At 41.9% G+C, this 20,993-nt stretch overlaps 1 protein-coding gene across 1 annotated transcript in view; it reads left to right on the top strand.

The window, feature by feature from the left end:
* cadm1a (cell adhesion molecule 1a) overlaps nucleotides 1-20,993 on the top strand; it is a 318,772-nt gene that overhangs the window by 260,340 nt on the left and 37,439 nt on the right. The window contains exons 6-8 of the mRNA XM_079283399.1: nucleotides 7,901-8,059; nucleotides 12,390-12,486; nucleotides 15,743-15,915. Of these exons, the coding sequence (XP_079139525.1) occupies nucleotides 7,901-8,059; nucleotides 12,390-12,486; nucleotides 15,743-15,915 (429 nt within the window). The remainder of the gene's footprint in view (nucleotides 1-7,900; nucleotides 8,060-12,389; nucleotides 12,487-15,742; nucleotides 15,916-20,993) is intronic.

Raw genomic sequence — 20,993 nt, 5'->3', positions numbered from 1 at the left:
CCAGAGAAAAAGGGCTGAATGATGCGTCACCTCTAAGAAGAAAGAAAACTCCTGCTTCCACCGTTACCCTGGCTTTAAAGAAACATGGTAGCATACATAAATTCCACATGAAAGCAAACCAAAGAAGAAGACCATGAACGTTTTCAATTGCAATTCAATGACATGTTCTCTTAAGAAGTCACAATAACCCTGAAATGTGAATGAACCTGGATCTTCACCTATTACCTCAGCCATTGTGAACATAATAATCTGCTGCTTTTTTTAAGGTGAAGTCAGTCCACCAACACGAAAAGACAACGTTTTACATCTTTGACATCCAAGCAGACATCCCTTCTGGAATTCTGAAAAGTCGTAAAGACTTCAACCAGTGAGGTGGATTCTAAAAGTCTCAATTAACCTATTGTTGAGTAAACTAGACTTAAGCTCCCTCAGAAGGCTAAACGACTAGAGATATGGGGGATAATGTTGCTCATAGTTTACCCTGCTGCTAATCGCTGCTGTGAACTACCTGTAGCTGTGAGCCTTTGGCTACTGTTAGCAAAAGGCTGAAATATTAGCAACATCTCCGTCTGAAACACTGAAACACACCAATATTATCAGACTGTCTTTTCGACAAGTCTGTCAACCATTTTTGGGTTGCTTTGCAGTGTAGGCAGTTGTTGCCAAAGCTGGAATAATCACTTTTTCTGCAGGATATTTCGCCATTAAATCAGGCTTTTACTGTCTGAAACATCCTGCATGTGCATTTATACAACAGCCAACAGGGTCACCTTTTGTCTGAAATGACCTGTGATTGGTCTCAGTTTCCCGGCACGGGGTAGATTTTTTTTCAAAACCTGACAACAGAGAGGAGTCTAGTTTTCCCAGACCACTTGAATTACAACATACTGAAAGGTTATTTTGGATACCGTACTTTGCCAAATGAAAATATACTGCCTTCCCAGTTTTGTGATGGAAGAACTCTAATCATAACTTAAACCAACATGGACGTTTAATCTCAGGACTAAACTTAAAAATAGCTGGCAATATTAAAACTGTTGTTGAGACCAGGTTGACTGCTCCGTTTGCTGATTGAGTAATGGCTCAACCAAAAAGACAAAATGCCTTGAGGGGCAGTATGTCACAGCATGCAAGCTCAGAGAGCCAAACCATTTCAGAAATCAAGACGAAGCGGTTGAGATAGATCCCAAAGTCGATGCCAAATAGTGTCTTGTTACACACCGGTAAAGCACAGGCCCCACCGGTGGGCACCAGGGGACACTGGCGCTCGATGCCCTTTCTGAGCATTTCCTTTATAGAGCAGTCTGCAATCCGTTGGGTTGTTCCACCGAGGGCAGACCATGGAAATAGATACAACTGCTGTAGGTGAAAACAATTTTGGTATATGCACAAAATGACACACCTGCTGCTTGTCATTTCATACACGGTTTGTTGAACAAACCAACAGAAAAAAACATTGTTTTAGGCTTAAAAGGTCATCATGAATTGTTGTTTGGAAATGGAATTCAAATAATTCTGTGAAAACGATCTTTTATTTAACTACTTTGCCACTGGTGATCCAGAATGCACCTGCACACAAGTTTCTGTAGGTTTGCACATTCTACTTTTAAGTGTTGCAGAAATTATTTTTGAACAACTTTTGCATGCACGTGTGCATTTTTTTAAGCCCTCGTGCCATGTGTATCAACGAACCATTTTTAGGGACAGTTTCTTTCCTCCCTCGCTGGCGTCTCATATTTACTGCTTGCATCAATGCTGTTGCTTTTCAAATGGAGCTCTGCTGTGACTTTGAATAGTTTCCATTCAGGCGATGTGCGGTGGTGGCCAGAGTCTGTTGGCACCGCGACAACTTTCATGCCTTCATCAAAGGTAGCTGAGCTTCAGAAGTCAGAGCGGCGCTCAGGGGTGAACAGGCCTCCTGCTAGGCAGCTCCACCTTAGAGCCCAGACAGCAAGCTTTGTAAAGACTTTGAAACAAAGGTGCAAATCTGAAGTTGTGTAGAAGGCCCTGAGCAGCTTCACCTTTACACCGCAGCACATTACACCCTCAGTGGTCTGCTCAAATCCGAGAATGCTCCAATGTGCCACGGTCAGGGATAGTCTTAAAACGAGCTGCTAACGCCACAAAAAAAGACTGTTGACATTCAGTCGAATCCTCTTGCATTGCTATGTTTCTGCTGACCACTAAATACTTAAGTATTGGCAATATTTAAGTATTGAATAGCCAAAGGTAGCTCTCATGTGGTCACTGTTCAGTGAAGCTCCTAAATATAGTATCTTAATTGTGCAAATGCTCTTGTGTCCGATGATAGAAACGGACTCATTTTAGACTTAAAACATGAATATTCTTGAATTTTACTTTTCAGATTCAGTAATCTTGTATTTCAATGTTTTGTACACCAGGATTTACAATCCTGTCACAGTGATAATTTCTCTGAAAACATTTTTACTTGACATTAAGTTAAATGAATAAATGACCAACAGAAATCACAACAACTTAATTCATCTAATCCATTATGATGATTAGTTATTGATGAAGAAATCTGCTGCAGAAAGCTGACGGTAACACTGTAAACGTGGTGTTTGGATGCAGGCTAAGTGGAAGCGGTGACCACTGAAATACCGATCCATTATTCAGGGTTGCACAGCATCTCTGTTTAATGGGATCTTGCCACAGTGCCTGCATACAGAACACTCTCCATCCAGCATGTTCTTGTTTTTCGGTGTGCGATGACTTTATTTGTTTTGAGTAATATTCCCCTCCTTCACTGAGTATTCGCCGGCTCTTTAGCTGAGCTTTCAAACAATGGTCATTTGCTTGTTATAATAAATAGCTGAAAAATGATTTGTATAACGCTGAATGCCACTCGACCCCACGCAGACGCTGTTTTCCCGCACTTGTTGGGAATGGAATCACATTTACAGAATAGGCTCAGCACTCTTTGAAGTTCTACAATTGACAGAATTTTTTTTTTTTTACAACAAAACTACACTCAGTGGTACTTACAGGCTCACCTGTTACAAGACTGCATTTAGAGCATGCCATTTGCTTTTATCCATTTCCGCCGCAGGTGAAAAGGTGCTAATAGCTGAAACAGCCTAACACAGTGGCGGGCACATTTATAAAATCCATCAGGGTTTTTTTTTTTTAATACGTTTACATTCTATATAAGCAAAACTTCACTGATATTCCAGCCATTTTAATGCTAGCTCTTTATATGTCAAATAACTCCTCAGTGTGTTTACACTGCAGCCACGTTGTGAAAAAGAATCTTAGTGTTGCTCTGCTGAAAATGAAAGACTGAAAGAAAAGGAATGGCTGATGGACACAATGACTTAAATTATCTTTGGCTGTGGCTTATTGCCTGGAAGACCTATTTCTAATTAAACCTCCCCAGAATGTAACTTAATTACCTGGAGAGATAATCGGGCTCGCTTACTGTAAATACCATCTAAAGGTTGCAATTGTCATGCTTGCCAATGTAAATCCAACCATCCCTCCTAACATGCACAGGCCAATAATCTCACTATTATCACCTTTTCTTGTCTTTTCTTTCACTGTTATCATTTAGTTGGATTTATTAACACATTGGAAGTCATGCAAAGAGCGAGTTATAGCAGTGTAGGCTGTAGCTATGGAGGTCATTCTCTTCTTTTTAAGACGAAAGGAAGAAAAAGGAAGAGCCAGTAGGTAGAGCAAATCATTGACTGACAGGAACCAGCACAGCCACTGGCCTCCAGTCCTGTGGGACAACCACAATGTGATTTCAAATTACCCAGCAGGAAAGACGCCACGAGTGGATTTTGGGCAAAGAAAAGCGTAGAGACTAATTTGTTTAACTAGACACGGCTCCCTTACTGCTCCACAAGAATGTGGTTGAACAATGACGACAATAAGAAGTGAGAGGAGGGCCAGCTGAGTTTGTATGTTAAGGTCGACAGAACACGCAGTGTCACTTGACCTTCCGCTGACTTTCGGTGACGTTCATCTCTACTGGCCTCGCTCCAAAGTTAGTCTCTTCGTCCTCGACACAGATTGACGAGAGCTTTCACTAATTCATTGTTAATACTCACTCAGGGCTTTTCGACTTGTGTTCTATTGAAGTCACATAATTCTATCAACTCCTTGATAGTTTTACAGGATTCGAGATAAAAACAAAGGCACCAGAATGATTTCTGAGCAGTGTGTTAAGTGTATAAATCCATTTGTTGTTTTTATTTTTGTGGTCAGTGCTGGCCTTTGAAGGAACTCTGTCCAAAACAGAGGAAGTCTATCAGCTGCTCTGTCCGAGTAGTGATGCTTGGAAATCGGAAATTTGACTTAAAACTATTAATTTTTCTAGGCTATAGGTAATGCCCTAAAAGCTTACGGACAACATTTACTATAAAGTATTTTATTTTGCCCCGTAAAATAACATTCTAATAATCAAAAGAGCTGATTCAGAAAAAATGTAAACAATGTTTCATCAGTTGGTGCAGGACTGTGCGGTGGCTTGTCCAGGTGCGCTCCACATTGTTTTTATGTTCATGCGGCTTATGAGGCGCGGCGCAAAAATGCTGGCCGTTTGATGAATCGCAAAGACAACCTGATATGGAGAGTGCCGAAACGAGTACCGACAGCTTGTGAGAAGTGCTGATGCGCAAGAAAAAGTCAAAGTATACCAACGAGTGAACTGATGAAGTGCCGGCCCGAATCTAAAAAAAGAGCCACGGTGTGTAGACAGTTATGAGACGAGCGTCGATGATAAATGCATCTCTATAATGACGCTACTGCGGCTATTGCTAGCATGGTCCTGTCTAGCAGGTAATTGGCTCACCAACAGTCACTACGTTGCCAAGTTTCCAGCGTCTCCTTTCTTTTGAGGATTCATGGATAAGCCGCTTTGCTGCATTTCTGGTGACCCGGCCTGTGCCAAAAACCGCAAAGAGAACGAGCTGTACATCAGGGCTGAAGGGCAATTCACACTGATCCCATCACGTTCTGTGGTGTCATGTGATTTGACCTGTATTATTTGATTCCCGTTAGTAGCACAAACTGGATGCGCTAACACAGAAAAAAAGTAGTCAAGGAGCATTAGCTGGGATGTGCCAAACCCAGGGAGACAATGTGATCGAATTGCTTTCGTGGAGTGTTGACTCCGGGGCCCATCCTGAAGCAGCAATGTGCATAAGCCTTGCATGATGCCTCCAGTGAGTGGGCTTCAGTAGAAAACAATTGGCAAATCGGTATCGATGCATCCAGCGTGTTTCCCTCAAGAGCGACATTGTTTCTATTTGAACACATTAATATTTGATGCAGCACATTTGGAGTTCTCTCACATGTCCCTCTTACTGAAACACTCTGTCTCCTCTGCCTCGAGGAATGGGCACCAGCAACTTCTTGTGCTGTCCAGCGCGCAGCAGGGTTTGCTTGTATTATCTCCACCTAGCACACGTGGATGGTGAGCTCGAGGCTGCTCTGTGGTCATGTGACGATACCTCAATCCAGGCCAAGAGAAAACGAGAACAAGACAAATTCACCTCACAGACTGTAGTTACGATTTGTGACCCTTTCATCGTTTCAGGATGGCACTGAGCGGTAGAATTCGTTCTATATTATCACTGGGTGATATGCAACCTGTGCAAATGGAGCCACACGTTTGAAATGTGTGGTAATTAAGGCTCATGATTATCTCAACCACATTACCGTTTACGATACAATTTATTACAGTTATTATACTTTACATGTCTTCCATAGTCACCTGCCTTTGTACAGGTTCCAAACCCACAGACACTTAGCTTCTGTAGGTGAGTGTTACGATTTCACAATGAATTCCTGAGCTTTAAAGAAAGCGATCCAGAGACCGGACTTGAATAAAGACGTCTCCTCGCCACTGTTTCATGCATCTCAAAAGACAATTTGATTTGAGCAAGGCCCCTTCAGGTTCCCGTTTCAGGTGCTTTCATAAATCTGAAGCCTCTAGTGGTATTTATTCATGGCAACCTGTTCCTTTACACCAGGCACATCACACGCGGGTTTGCTTTCCCCCGCACCCCAAAGAGACAGCTGTCACCGCGGTGACGCCATCGCCACAGTGGCAGAGCTGCAGCACCGGACTGGATGGGATGTGCACTTAGTGCATATTTTACAGCTAAAATACAAACTGATTGATGCAACTACTCGCATTAAAACCGATTTTCTCTCTGTACCAGCATTTCTCTCGGCAGCCTCTTTTTTTTTCTTTCTTTTCCTTGTTTTATTGATGTGACACAAACACACACACATGTGCAACAGACTGTTAGGAAGTAGGACAAAGGGGTAAAAATAATCAATCTGTGTTTGTGACTCCGCCGTGCAGCGCTGTCTCCAGCGATCCCTCTTATTTTGTGTGACTGTGATGAGGTATCCTCTTCATTGCTTTTGAGAACATACTGTCCGTGTGATATTACAGAGCGGCCACTAATCAGAGGAGGGTTACTTTGCAGGCTTCAGATCTGGCAGGGCTGCGCCAAAGGTGGCCACACAATAAATCTGGCTTAATGAGCCTAATGAGTGATTCACAGTCGCACAGTCGCCCCTGACAGCAGGCAATTGTTAGCTGATTCACCTTCTCTGACCATTCTCAAGGACACCCTCCTCATTTCCACTCTACATATTTTGTAAGGTCAATGAAAGGAAGACATTGTGCTTGCAGCCACGCTGGCTGTGTTTATCAGCATTTCCCTTGCAGCCTGGAGAACAAAGGTTTCAGCTTCATTGTTTTCTCAAGTAAAACAAGTGAAACAAGTTGTTCACAAAGTACTCTCAGAGGAACCAAGGGTGCATCAAAAAAATGAGTTTCAGCAAGTTGGAAAGAAATCAAACAATATGAGCTTTTGGTAATGTTTTCAAAGAGTTTAACAATAAAAGCATGCCAACTTCATTCATATTTTCTTTGTTAAGCCAGCCGAAACCCCTCGGGAGCTCAGTTTTCTTGATATGACTGGAGTGTGGAAAGCACACTGAAAATCAATGGAGCCCTGAAGGAGGAAGACAACCAACCAGCAAACTATGGGAAATCATTCAAGTGATTAAGGCAAAAAGCAGTGCTGCGTTTATTGTTTGAATTTGAATTAGACATTACAAATTTGGAGGAAAAAGGAAATTGGAAGAATGATGGGGCAGTGGTGATCACTGATGCCTTGCAGCAAGGAGGGTCCTTGGTTCAAAACCTCCGGCTAGGTGGCGACTCATGTGCAGGTTTTCTCCACTCTATTCCCACAGACCAAACCCACAAAGGTTATATTAATTGGAGCCTGGTGTTAATGGTAGTATGTTCATATTTGTGAACCTTGTATAGACTGACAACCTGTCCAGGGTGTACGCTGCCTGTCACCCATTGTGAGCTGGGATAGGCGCCAAACCCCTGCAACCTTGCAAAGGATAAGTGGCTATGGATGGATAGAGATGAGTGTCATGTTTCCAGAACAGCCTCCATGTTTTTCAACCTTCAGTTACTGAAAACCATTGTAACGCCGTTTGCCTTGCTCAGAGTACATCTTTACCGTACCATGATTTAGCAGCTCACGTTTACGGCAGCTCCACAAGCATGTCGGAGAACTACGGTGGCTTTTTAAGATCACGTAAAAAACGCGAAATGTTCCTGCTAGAGCTATTGGTTTGTCCGTTCAGGCCTACTGTAGAAACCTGCCTTTACAACACGACGGCCTCGGTGAAGAGGACCCACTCCCTATGTAGATATGAAGGGCCTCATTCTAAGCGAAATGAAAACATGGTTGTCAATATTATATTCCTTTTCTATGAATAGATCATCACCAGTACATTTTACGGACTTTCTATGCGATTCTTATTTTGACTGGAATCCAAAATGCACCTGTATTGCTGTGTTTAAGTCTTGCTTGTGTTTTGGCGTTTCCCATAGGCAAGCCCAAGGTTGAGCTGACCTACGACAAGATGTACACAGTAACCAGCCGGCTGACGTTCACTGTGAGTAAGGAGGATGATGGCGTACCAGTGGCTTGCATCGTAGACCACCCTGCAGTCAAGGACTTCCAAGCACAGATATACCTGGAGGTGCAGTGTAAGTACTTTTGGTCAAAAATAACTATAAAATCTGCATGGATATTTAAGCTGTATTGTGCTAGTTTTGTGTGCATCATCAGCTTAACTTGGAAATCCACGAATTAAATGGCATAAACTTGCTACTTCTTCCCGAACTAAAGCTTGGTGTCGTGACATGTATGACAGTGTTGGTGAACCTCCTTGCAAAGGTTATGATGAATACAAAGGAACAATTAGACTGCAATGGAATAGATTCTTCCATCGCTACTAATTAAATGACATAATTTCCACACATTTACCATCCACTGCAACTTCTTCAATGTCATTAGAGGGAAACTATCTCAGTGTATGATGAATAGAAAGTGCAAATAGATTCAAACTCATGTTTACGAACATCTTCCAGAGAAATATACTTATAGACGGCATCAGTTTACCTTTGCACTTCTGTCTGAAAATGATATTTTTTTAGTCAAATCCACTTCATGCAATTTCAAGACTTATGCAGTAACCACTTTTAAAATAGGAGAAAATAACACAATTATACTGCACCCAAAAACTGCATTGTTTTTTCTGCATTTGTTTGTAAATGGGAGATGCCCTTGTGAATAAGGCCAAGTCAGTTTTTCCCTTGCCTAAATTCAGCCTATTTGGAGCTTAATTTAGCCTCCTTTCAGACATGCTAGCATGTTATGGTTGGTACCAATGGATTCCTTAGATTGTATAGTTTAATATGAAACCAATAGGTTTCAAGGGCCAAGGACAACGGCGTCCACGAGGAGTGCAAGAGGTTAATTGAGGTCAGAGGTCATGTTTTTATTGCTACAATGGATTTATTTGGAATGACAAAGGCATCACACATGAGTATTTGCAACAATTTACCACGTATCGTGGTTCATATAAAAGGTATGACTATGACATTGGAAATGAATCTAAACTGACTACTCAGCCATGTGAGAAGTAATTAAAATGCTCGGCCTTTGTAATGTGGCGTTTTAGATCTTTTCATTGATGCAAAATGATAGAATTTATGTATTTTATGCTTCTGTAACCTAATGTCTTTGGCCTCTGGCATGTCCTAGCATTCTATTTAAAAAATAAAAGTCTTCTGTAGCTATCTGACCTTTCCCTGGGGGAGCGAGAAGAGGAGATCAGCTCATCTACGGAGGCAGCATGGCATTTTGTTTGCCTGTGATAACAGGGAGCTCACATGGGCCACCTAGCTCTGCACCTCACACTGCTTCAGGCTCTGTGCGTACTGCAATGGACAGTACTGCACTGCACCTTCTCCTTTGATAATATACAGTTGAATATAAAATGTAGAGTGAGAGAATGATACTGTAGGTGGGGATTTCACAATTCTCTTCTTTGACTTCTCTTCTATGTCATATTTAGGAATCTGGAATGTATGTCTTTCGAGCAGTTTCTTGATTTCCAAAATAATTTCCTTTTTATGTGCACCAACTAAAATTGATGAATGAATTAATTGGAAATGTCTCACTCCCAACACTGTCCAGGTGAGACGCTCACACAAGTATTTATGTTATGCACTAAAACAGACCTAATTACAATGTACTTATTCAGATTAGATTCGGGATTATTTGGTTCATAGCTTCATATGTCATACCAAATGTAATGTCATGTTCTAAATAGTTCCGGATGTCTAAAGATCCCCGGTCTCCATTTCCCCTATAATTAGTCCCAAATTGCATCGTCCTTTCTACACACCGTTAAGAATCCAGTTACGTATCATTTCCTCCCCGTGAAACTACCGGTATAAACAACAGGATCCGTAAATTGAAGCTCACGTTTGCTGTCAAACTGTGTTTGTTTACTGATTATATATTATACTGATAGACAAAGTGATTTACATTACAATCACTCACTGCGTTGGCAATTTGTGAGTGGAATGGAGTGCATTGTGTGGTAGGAAACAACAAAAAGGCCATTGTCAGGGGAAAGCAGAATTAAATCAGCCTGTAATGTTTATGTGTATAAGCAAAGCAAGCTGTTTTGCTCCGTTGCCTGGTTGGTCAGCCGGCTGCGAAAAGATGGACAGTGTCATCTTGAGTGCTTATGAGGTGAGGCACACAATAAAGCAAATAATTCAGTTAGCATAATGATAACGGCCTCCTTGCATACTGTAGATGTTGTTTCATTTCCACTGAAGTGGCAGTATCCAGATATGGCAGTGCAGTGTGTGTGTGTGTGTTGTTGTTTTTTTCCATCAAGCAGAGACAAGAAAGCTCCGACATAACTACTTGAGGCTATCAAACCAACTTACAGATGCCTAGCGTCCTTCATGTTTATGGCTCCGAGATGACGAGGTCAGATGACGTTTTGAGCGACGGAAAAGTTGCAGGATGCCATGTTGCGCCTGGAGTGGAAACGAAACCAAAGGGTTGTTTTCTAAAACCGTGCATGCTCACTGAGCAGAAGACTTTGCTTTTCGCCCGTCTGCTGTCCATCACCAAGACTGAGAGTCGGCCACGGACAGGGTGTGATTTAGACAGATGGATGGCCAGACACGTGTTGTTTGTTGCAGAGAAGGTCGGACAGCAGTGTGAAACTTAACAGCCGGCTTTGAAATCATAACTCAGGCCCTCTGTCTGCAGGCTGATTAAAAATGCAAGTAACGAATGGTGCATTTAGACTATAAAATGGGGAGAAAAGAACGATCAGAAAACTGTAATTACACCATTGTGACTCAGCAGTCTGTAGTGAGATGACTCAGGTATTTATCGTGATGGTGTCTGATGTAGGAGCAACAGAATAACATTGTGTTGCAAACAAGATAGGGCGTAATGTGCAGAAAGCATTCAAGTGTGATCTTCAGGTTAATTAAGCTATTGATGTTTTGCTGAAAAAATCTTTGCCATTATTTTAGATGGCACTGCTGGTGAAACAATCTTTGCTTTTGATGAATGTAGTGATTGTTTGAGCGACAGATTCTCTTCCAATACATACACTTTACACATGCACATTAAAGACATCTTAACATTTCAACGAAGGATATCACAATTTACCCTTGACTAAGCCCCGCCCTCCGTTGCTAATCCGTGAAGCTGTAAGAGCTACCGCGGATCCCACTCTGTCACTAACTGCACTCTTGCGAAGATAAAGATAGAAGTTCAAGCCTACAGATCCCAGTGTAAAAGTGAACCGCCCCATAACCTGGAGATGGAGCCAGAAGACATTCACTGTTACAATCATTAAAAAAACATTTAAAAAAACAAACGCATGTATTTATAGTGGGATACCTGAAAAGGTGTACGTTTGAGCAGGACCTTTGTTGTCCTTGTTTTGTCTCAGTCTTCCTTTCAGCGCATGGTTACACTGAACTCAATCCCTAACCCAGATCCTAGCTTGAATGAAACATTTCATTTCTGTCCAGAATAAAGGATCATCTCTCACACCAAGACGAGAAAAAAACACCAGCAACAGTCAAGGGAGTGGGAACAATAGGAACTCCGTGGTAGCAAAGAAAAGCACAGCAGCGACTGTCAAAGCACCCCACTGATTGTCAAAACAACACCTACATTTTCTTTTCAGTTGCCTCAGCTCGTCAACAGTGTCTTCGGTTTTATGTAGCAACTTATTCGGGCAACGTCTTTGGACATACTCGGGGCTATGTGTGGTTCTGCCCTGCAACCACATCGGTCATTCCCCAAAGCTTTGGCTCGTGTTTTGGTGTAAGGGTTGATTTAAAATACCATCAATACTATGCCCGCGGTAGACCCAACAAGAGTGATTTGATGCAAGGGAAGAGCGGGAAAGGCAGGAGTAGGAGGTGAATATTACTCAGCTGACGTTATCAACTGAGTAATAATGTGAGGAGTCAGGTAAGACTATCTGTGCTGCACACCTCCATGGATATGATTGGATGCTATTAGTCAGCAGGTAGCCTGAAGGAGAGTGTGAAGCCAATCAGCTAATGAGTCACTCAACTGTGGCGCTCTGCCTGAACAACGGTGCCTAATGTCTCTCCTGATGTGACATGAATCCTGACTGTTTGCTGCAGCTCCTCTTTGGAAGAATCAAGCCAAACACTTTGGGAAAGTTTGATAATTTGACACGCTACCAGAAAACCTAGATCACGTCGTTGCACATGGACATCATTTGTAGGATACTGGGTTGTGTTATATATTTTAAATCATATTTTACTGGATACAGTGAGAAAATCTTCTCACTCCTCATTTGGTAGCTGTGCGTGTTTATGAATGCTACAAACAACATAACTGAAAATGGGAATCAATCAGAAAGAACAAGATAGATGCAGAGCAAAGATAATGCATTGTCTGTTGTGTTGTCCCAGTAATTCATTCTCTGTCTCTCTCTCCCTTTCCTTTCAGACAAACCAGAGGTAAAGATCATGGTAGAATTTCCTCAGGGTCTTACCAGGGAAGGAGAGAACCTGGAACTGACGTGTCAGGCCAAAGGCAAACCCCAGTACGATACGCACCCACTCTCACACTCACACAATTAAAAATGTGCCATGGGTAGAGAAAACACATTTATTGATTGCTGCATGTCTGCATGCGAGTGTCTTGTTGCAGTAGCATGCAGAACTATCTTGCTGTTTTTTCTTAGCGTCGGTATATCGCTTAGCTTTTTCAAAATTCAAGAGTTCAGTTCATTTGTTTTGGAACCTAAATGGTTCCAAAAAAAATTATAACCACATTATAATTCAAAGTATAATTCATTCAAATTTACCGGCAGGAGAAGTGTACTAAAACGGTCTTATTGTTACAGACAGACCTGAGGCCACACGATTCTAAATGGCCATTCTTGGATACATAATCACCTATTGAATGGCAGCTTTTTTCTTTTTCAGGAATTTTAAGTGGCCTGTAGTTATGATAGCATCAGAATCACTCTGATATTTTGAGCAGATGTTTAATTGCCACTCTTTTAAAAGGTAGAGGACAGAGCAGAAAGGGTAATTATTGATAGTGAATGGACTGGGTCCTAAAATCTCGAAGGACAAACTTTAGTAGAAAAAGGGTTGAAAAGGAAGGAGGTTGTGTGCTAATATTCTGAAGGTATTTAGTGAGACTGAGAGTATGTTGAGTATCTGCCTCTACTGCCTTTATTCATCTACTGTGAATACTTTTTAAAAACAGCTCAAAACCCACCTTTTTAGGCTGGCGTTTGAGTAAAAACCCATGTCCTAGACCTGCTCTTAAAATATGTTTTAAATTTGTATCTTATTTTAAATTTTTTTAAATTTTTAAATTTTAAATTGTTCTCTGTGTATGTCATTTATTGACCCTAGGGTCACATTGTGTTTTTTATGCTTTTAAATTTCTGCTCTGTTAAGCACTTTGTGATGTTATGTCTGTGAAAAGCGCTCTATAAATACATTTCATTCATTGATTCATTGATGGAATCGAGGCACTGTATGTGCACAGATGTGCACAGATGATTCAAGTTAAAAGATTGTTTGTACACAGTGCTGAGGACAAATAATAAGTATCATTTTGCCCCAGTGTCAGAAATGAACTCTCGGTGGCCTTTATCATTTCTGTGATATTTCCAGCATTAGCATCATGAAGCTCATTAGGTTATGATCCCACATGTGTCATCTGTAAACCAAGGTGCAGTTTTGTTTAGATGACATGTGATATGAGATGTAATGGAGTGCAAATGAAGCCATTAGGGCACTCATGGTTGAGCAAAGGAGTGAGAGCGTTGGGTCTCAGGCAGGAGGCCTGCCGAACTATCCAAACATCAGTGCAGTTGTGCTGTTGGTATCAATCGTATTAGTTTGTTGACAAGGTAGTTCAAATTTGAACGGGACAAAATAATCACCTGTTTAGGCTGGAGCTATGAATATTACATCGGAAACGATGATGTGACCAACTTGCAGGTGTGGCTTTGCAGTGGGTGTTTTCATGTTCAAGTAACTTCAAATTTGCAAAAAAGTTTCTCATTCTGAACGTCTGTATGATTCTCTGAAGAGTCGAAGTACAAGAACACGTAAACACACACATCGAACCGAACACCGTGTAACTCAGACTGCCTCCATCCACCAGCACCCCCGAAGTTTTCATACTTGGCATAGAGACAAGCTAACTACCCGTATTCATTTTACAAAGATGAAAACACAATCAATACAGTGAGCTGGGAATTGGAAGTCATTTTCATTAGAGCTGCTGAGAGTTGTGCAGTCATTACCAGCCGATAGCACAGGGGGCCTCGGCTGCAGGCAGCCATTTGTATTCCAGACGCCTGCCCTTCCTCTCTCCTTGCAGCCCCATCTTACCTCTTTCGTCTATCTCTGTCTATCTTCCTTCTCTGGATTCACTCTCCCCATCTCACAACATCCGATCCACCTTTTTCTAGGTCACGTCTCTCACTCCATCGCATTTATATATTCATCATTTATTTCCATTTCATTTCATCTGGAGAGCACTTGTCATAGACAACGCACTCTCTTCCAAGCCAGCCACAACAAATAAAACCACAGCACATGTGGTTTGTTTGCTTTTGCTCTTGAGCTCAAACAGTTCTTTCATATTTTCTTTTCCTTGGTTTTTCACATTATCTTTTATTCCCCCTTTCATATTTGCTTGCTCCCAAGTCACCAAATGCTTTCAAATGGAGGGAAACAAGTTAAAACACCACAACAAAATGCAACAAGAGAGACCATCAGCACACGCTCATGGGAAATAACAGTAGCTGGCAGTGGCCATTGGAAGTTGCAGCAGCGAAATAGACGTGTTTTGTCTTCTTTTTTTTCTCTTCACCCTCTGTGGCTCTGAGCTCATTGTCATAAAAATTGAATCTGTCACCCCGCTCTAAACCTCAGTCAAGGTAGAGGAGAGAACAAATACAGACACTTGATAGGTGCCCACCTACACAGCAACACAAGTATACAAGTGTAGGAAGCCTGTAATTTGAGAACAACGCTGCTTCATAGTTATTGTTGCTTTTAGCTATACACAGCAGGAGAAATGTCATTTTAGTTTTTTATATCTTAATTAACTCTCTTTGATTATCCTCCAGTAAACAGTTGCTTGAAAATACATTGAAGAAATTAGGTAAATTTGTGTATTTAAAGGAGCCAAATGCAAAATTGTGAGCATATCTAGTGCCTCAACATGGCTTCGGCGGGGGATCACAGCTAACGATGCGAACAGAACTCACAGTGCAAACTAGTGCTGACGGTGCTAATTGTTACGTTTTTGGTGATCCTCTGACCTTTTCGTTGCCACCCTAAGAACAACACTTCTGCTTGTTAGAATAAGTTGATTATTACAGAATTTAAGGTGGACGCATTAACATTTTTCATTTTCTTTCAAAGGTGTAAGAGAAAACATTTTAGAAACACTAACTCAAAGGATAAATGCTATTGATTTTGATCAATGGACTTTTCTTCAGGTCTACCCTGATGTTTTCTTGCACACAAGATATTGTGTGAGATATCATTCGATGATCGATGATCGCATGTGATGATCACAACACATGCTGACGAAGTCCATGTTTCCCAGAGGAAGAAAGCTCTCACATGTGGGAATACCATATACATTAAAATTGTATTTTTTAGCCCTTATTATTAAAATGATCGATTTCTGTTTGCACTCTGGGTAGTTCAATATACATTCAATTGGTTTCTAAAAGGATCACATCATCGATCACGTAGATTCTCAGTTTTGAATGTCTTATTCACGAAATCTTACTGGTGCCCTGGTTTTCATTTCAGGCCACAGCGGGTGAACTGGGTGAAAGTGGACGACGATGTGCCATCCCATGCCGTCATCTCCGGAGCTGATCTTTACATCGAAAACCTGAACAAGTCCTACAACGGAACCTATCGCTGTGTGGCTTCCAACACAGTGGGGGAGTCTTTTGACGACTACATCCTCTACGTCTATGGTACGCAGGTCTAACATTGACCCTTCGTCACTTTACTGTCTCTCTTTCTACCTAACTAACTCTATAACTGCTTTTCTTCTGAGAGATTGTCCAATGAACATGTGAACACCAGAATCATTGATATGTAACCTGTTGATATTTACAAGATTTGTGAGTTGAGGTGATTTGAGTGGGGATGAGGGGGTGTGCCATCGCCCTTGTTAACTAAATGAAAAAAGGCATGCCCTTTGTTCACCTGCAACCCTCTTCATCCCCAAGTTGCTTAGAGGGAGCAGAGGAGTTGTTTAATTGAATTTGTTAGCCTAGTCTGTCTGAGTCATTGATCCTTTATCTGACTCAGGTTTGTGCAAGTTAAAATCTATGGCCCCGACCATGACTCTGAAATATCAGTAGCCTTCACCAACTGCGACATGTCCAGCAGAGCTGAACCCAACGAACCGGGTCCTTCCCCCCCCCCCCCCCCCCCCCTGTTAAAAATAAACAAATCGCCTACTGCCAAAGGCTGGAGCCATTAGCATAATCCAAGGTATGCAGACTGACTTTTAAATAAGGACTGTGTTTGTAAAACAGGTGCAGTATACTTTTGATCCCTCCTTGTTTGCAACTGCACTGTGCATATGGCCAACACCAAAAGAGTGTCCCTTTGCTCTGTCAACTTGGTTCCCTTGACTCCTTCCCTTTCTGCCTTGCATCTGGACAGACAAATGGGCTCCCGAGGCTGCATTAAGATGCACACAATAGAAGAAAAACAAATGCAGGCAATCTGTTTTGATCTCTGATAAGCATAGAAGCATATTGTTATTGTTATGTTACTCAAACTGGATTATGTTGCTTCTTCACACCAGTGTAGCAACACACCAACACCAAAGCAGCTCCTTGAGATGTTTTGAACACAGTGCTATTTTTGCTGCAAAAGAGAAGGTCATGTCCTGAGTGTTGTTTCTCTCGCTCTCTCTCTGTATTGTTTTTCCTTATATTTATGACCTGAAGAGGACTTTACATTCTTCATTGTCATACACATTTACATACACATTTTACATTGTGGATTTTCAAATTAAGAAGGGAATTTGTTTGTCAAACTTATCAGGTGAGAACATACAATTTACGGAAACCTCATGATCTCAGCCATGACCGGAGGCAGAACATTACGCCTTGGTGGCAACGCGTTCCTGCCACCGTGGGTCAGAGGACGCCTTTTTCAGCAGTAACCGTTGTATTGCGCTGTGTGAGTGCTGTATTAGGGCTGCGCAGAGCAGGGGCAAACAGCTTCCATGTATATGAATTGCTCTGTTTGTACCCCCCTTGGAAGTGGGGCAAAATGTTTAATAAATAACGAAATAGTTATGATAGTATGCATGTTTATGATACAATTTTCACAATACAATACAGGCCATTTTGGTAGAGGCATTATATATATGACAGTACAATAGAAATAGCTCTACAGTTGCTCACTGATGTTGCAATGGAACAACCAATGCTATTAATGTAAGTTATTTGGTGTCGGTATCACTTTAAGGGTACTGCTATTAATACTGGCATCGTAAATCTACACGATACTCGACCTTAAAGTCTAGTCAGTGTTATTTATATTGCCCAAAATTACAAATCATGAATTGCCTCAAAGAGCTTTACAACCTGTACAGCATACAACATCTTCTATTCTTAGACCCTTGATTGGGATAACACACATTTTAGTGCTAACCACTGTCCATCAGCATGGTGGAAACCAGTTTTGTAATTGCGTTGAGAACCACAGCCACAACCTAGCTGTGGATCAATAGATGAGTGTGGTGTGTGTGTGTGTGTGTGTGTGTGTGTGTGTGTGTTCGTTCTGCCTCCCGCAAACCTGAGGTAATCCTGAACCTGCCTCCACCTACTTCTGACAGATTTATTCATTTAGCTTCCTGATGATTTCGCTTCCTCCAGTCTTTCTCTGTGTTGTTTTCTCTCATCCTCATAAGCATTATCTTAACATGCTTTTATACTGTTGATACCAGTCGCATTTTCTCCCTGGGCAGGGCGTTACACTCTAATGTGCTCATTTTCCCTGACAAAAATGACTTCACTATCACTTTTGGTCGACCCCGAGCCCGCAGAGAAGTTATTTGGCGGCTATTGTCAGAGGGAATTAGCAGAGTGAAAAGGCCTCTTTTTATGTGAGGGGAAAAAAGGACTCTCAATGCCTGACGGACACCAGCTGAAGGGATGCTATTTACAGCAGAGCGAGTTGCTGTGCTAATGGTGAGTGCAATGAAACAACAGAGGTACTGTTGGAAATGAGGAAACAGCTTACTGCCACCTGCAATATTACAGCTGTTAGTCAATACTAACAGTGCAGTGTAAGCCTCTTTGTGTGTCAGAATCAGTTCTCTCTCACCAATTGACGTATGAAAAAAAAGCCTTTAATGCAGAATAATGACACATGGAAATGTTGTATACACGTTTGTTTATAGGCCTGCTTGACACGTAGATCTTCGGATTGAAGACATTTTCCAGTGCTGAAAGAATTAGTCTGTAATTCAGCAAAACCATTTGGGTTGAGTAACTTTAATAAGTGTTTTCAACTTCATGATGGTTGAGGGTTAAAATGGGAGTATTCAAATCAGATGAGCGACAGTATGGTGAGACAAATGCGTGTGCTTCTTTTTAATCAGATCAACACCAAGACTCATCAAAGACCATCAATAAGAGGAACCATTTTACTTTGAGCCATATTGTTGCTCACCTCTGTACGATCCATTATCCACGGCTTTGCGTGAATTGTGAATATTCTGGTAATTGTTGCAGCTTTTGTGTACGTCTCTCTCTCCCCGGGCCTAAACAACGAAATCCCAGTGACGGACACAAGTCGCCCCTCTCAACTACCCACACATCCCCCCGTGGGGAGAGAAAGACAAAGATAAACACGGTAATGCAACATGTGGGCAACTAAAAGCCTTGCGCCAAAAAAACAGCAGCCATTAAAACCATAGAAGGCATCTATCCTTTTAGAGCTCGTCTTTTGATGACTTTGATGTGTCCGTGGCTCCCACACCACTAATGTCGACTGTAATTCAACAGAAAATAATGCCGAACCTTCGCCTTGCTAATGGAAAGACAGGATGTTGTGGCTGGGCTGTCAGAAGCTGATTTCCTACATCCAGACCCGCCACCACCACCACACACACACACACACACACACCACGTCCTGCACTACCACCACCACGCAAACACCTCTGTAGACCAAACAGAAGCTGGGAGAAGGGCATGTATGTATACACGAGGTCCCAAGTAAGAAATCATACACGTAGCAGAGGTGTTAGCATGTACTAGTAGTGATATAAAGCCACCAGCTGATTGTGACCGAAGTTATCTCTGCATCTGCATCTAAGGAATCTACAGATTTCACTCGTTTCATTTGTCGAGATTGGCGCAGAGTTACCAAAGCGATGTAGCTTAAAGCAGGAGATGCACTTGATGACTGTAGATGCCATGCGGCAGCAGAGTGCTTCATACCTAGGGTTGGGTATCGTTTGGGTTTTTTCCGATACCGGTGCCTAAACGGTGCCTGAACCGATACTTTTTCTTCAAATTGAACAATATATTAACTGTTTAAAGTATACTGTAAATAAATACAAAACACTTGGCTTCAAACTACAGCTTCAAACTTGTTAACTATGAACAATATGTTACCTGTTAACAGTATACTTAAATAAATATAAATAAATACAAAACACAGACACACACTCTGTACACACACTACAGCTTCAAACTTCAGCAATTATTTTGCAGAAATATGAGCATATTTTCCTTCTCTGGCAAAATACGACACGTCTGATGACTTATTTTATTTTACCAGTTGGTGGCGGTAATGCGCCAATTCGTCGTTTGCCAACTGCCAGTACACCTCAAAGGAGGAGAAGAAGAAGCTTTCGCGTGCCTGTGTTGTTGTGCTTATGAGCGGCAGCGCTAAGTACCCCGTTGTAATAATACTATGAGTGAGGAGCGGAGGACCGAGTCCTGCTGCCAGGACGGAGTCATCAGAGTAGTGTCAAAAATGTATTTCAATCGGCTCAGGCACCGAAAGGAGGCACCGAAATCTGCGTTTCGGTCCGGTAGATACCGGACGTATAGGAACCGGTGCCATATTGGCACAGAGTTTCGGTACCCAACCCTATTCATACCTGATGACAGTATATAACTATAGACCCCCGTTGACCACAATGTGGGTTGCAATAGAAGAGTAGCCCGTCCGTATTTCTGCTCATTGACTCCATGGAAAGTGAAGCAACTGCAGAAGTGGCCTCACAGTACCTTCGTCTACATTTATATAAGACGATTTGGCAACCATAGTACCACATATGGGTGTCCCCTTTATGACTTCAGATATTTGTTTTATAGTGGAGCCTGTGTCCTACTCTTTGTATTATAGTAACACCCCGTTAAACAGTGAGTAGAACGAGTGAAACATTGCAACCACTCAGTAAACAAACTGCATACTCCCTTTGATTAACCCTTGGAACAAAAAACAAAGACACTCTTATTTGAACCCTAAAACGTTAACCGCCATACCTCCAGGCTATTTCAGAAAGATGCATCCAGTTAAAATGTGACAAGTAAGGAGGGGAAGACTCGAATAACGTTAAAGTCCCTCCAACAGACAAAAAGTTTTAGATTTATTGCACCAAAATGCCCCAAAAGCTGTTTTGAAATGAGTGTTTTCCACGTCTCTTATGTTAAGATCAAATTTTCTTTATTAAAAGTAAAAAATGAGCCACAGCATCAGCCCAGGATCCCAAGCTGTACATTACAGCTGTGTAATTTAATGATAAAGTCCACATGGCGCCTCCACCGCCAACACTCCCCCTGCTTGACAGCCAGAACAAATGCAGCTATGGCCAGCATCTCTTCTAATGCATCTGGTTCCCGAGTATTGTGACCCTAAGTGATGGAGAGCACCGTGAGACTGGCTGACACTAACAATGTTAACACTGAAAAGAATGCGGTCTGTACTGCTCTAAGTCTCACTGCCGCTCTTACTTCACAGGGTAAGAAAACACCACCATCGGGGTTTTCCTCTCGCAGTCGAGTGAGACCCA

The sequence above is a fragment of the Melanostigma gelatinosum genome (genome assembly GCF_949748355.1).
Source record: "Melanostigma gelatinosum genome assembly, chromosome: 14".
In the NCBI taxonomy this organism is placed as follows: Eukaryota; Metazoa; Chordata; class Actinopteri; order Perciformes; family Zoarcidae; genus Melanostigma; species Melanostigma gelatinosum.
Note: the sequence above shows the minus strand (reverse complement) of the source record. Positions and strands in the feature narration are given on the sequence as shown.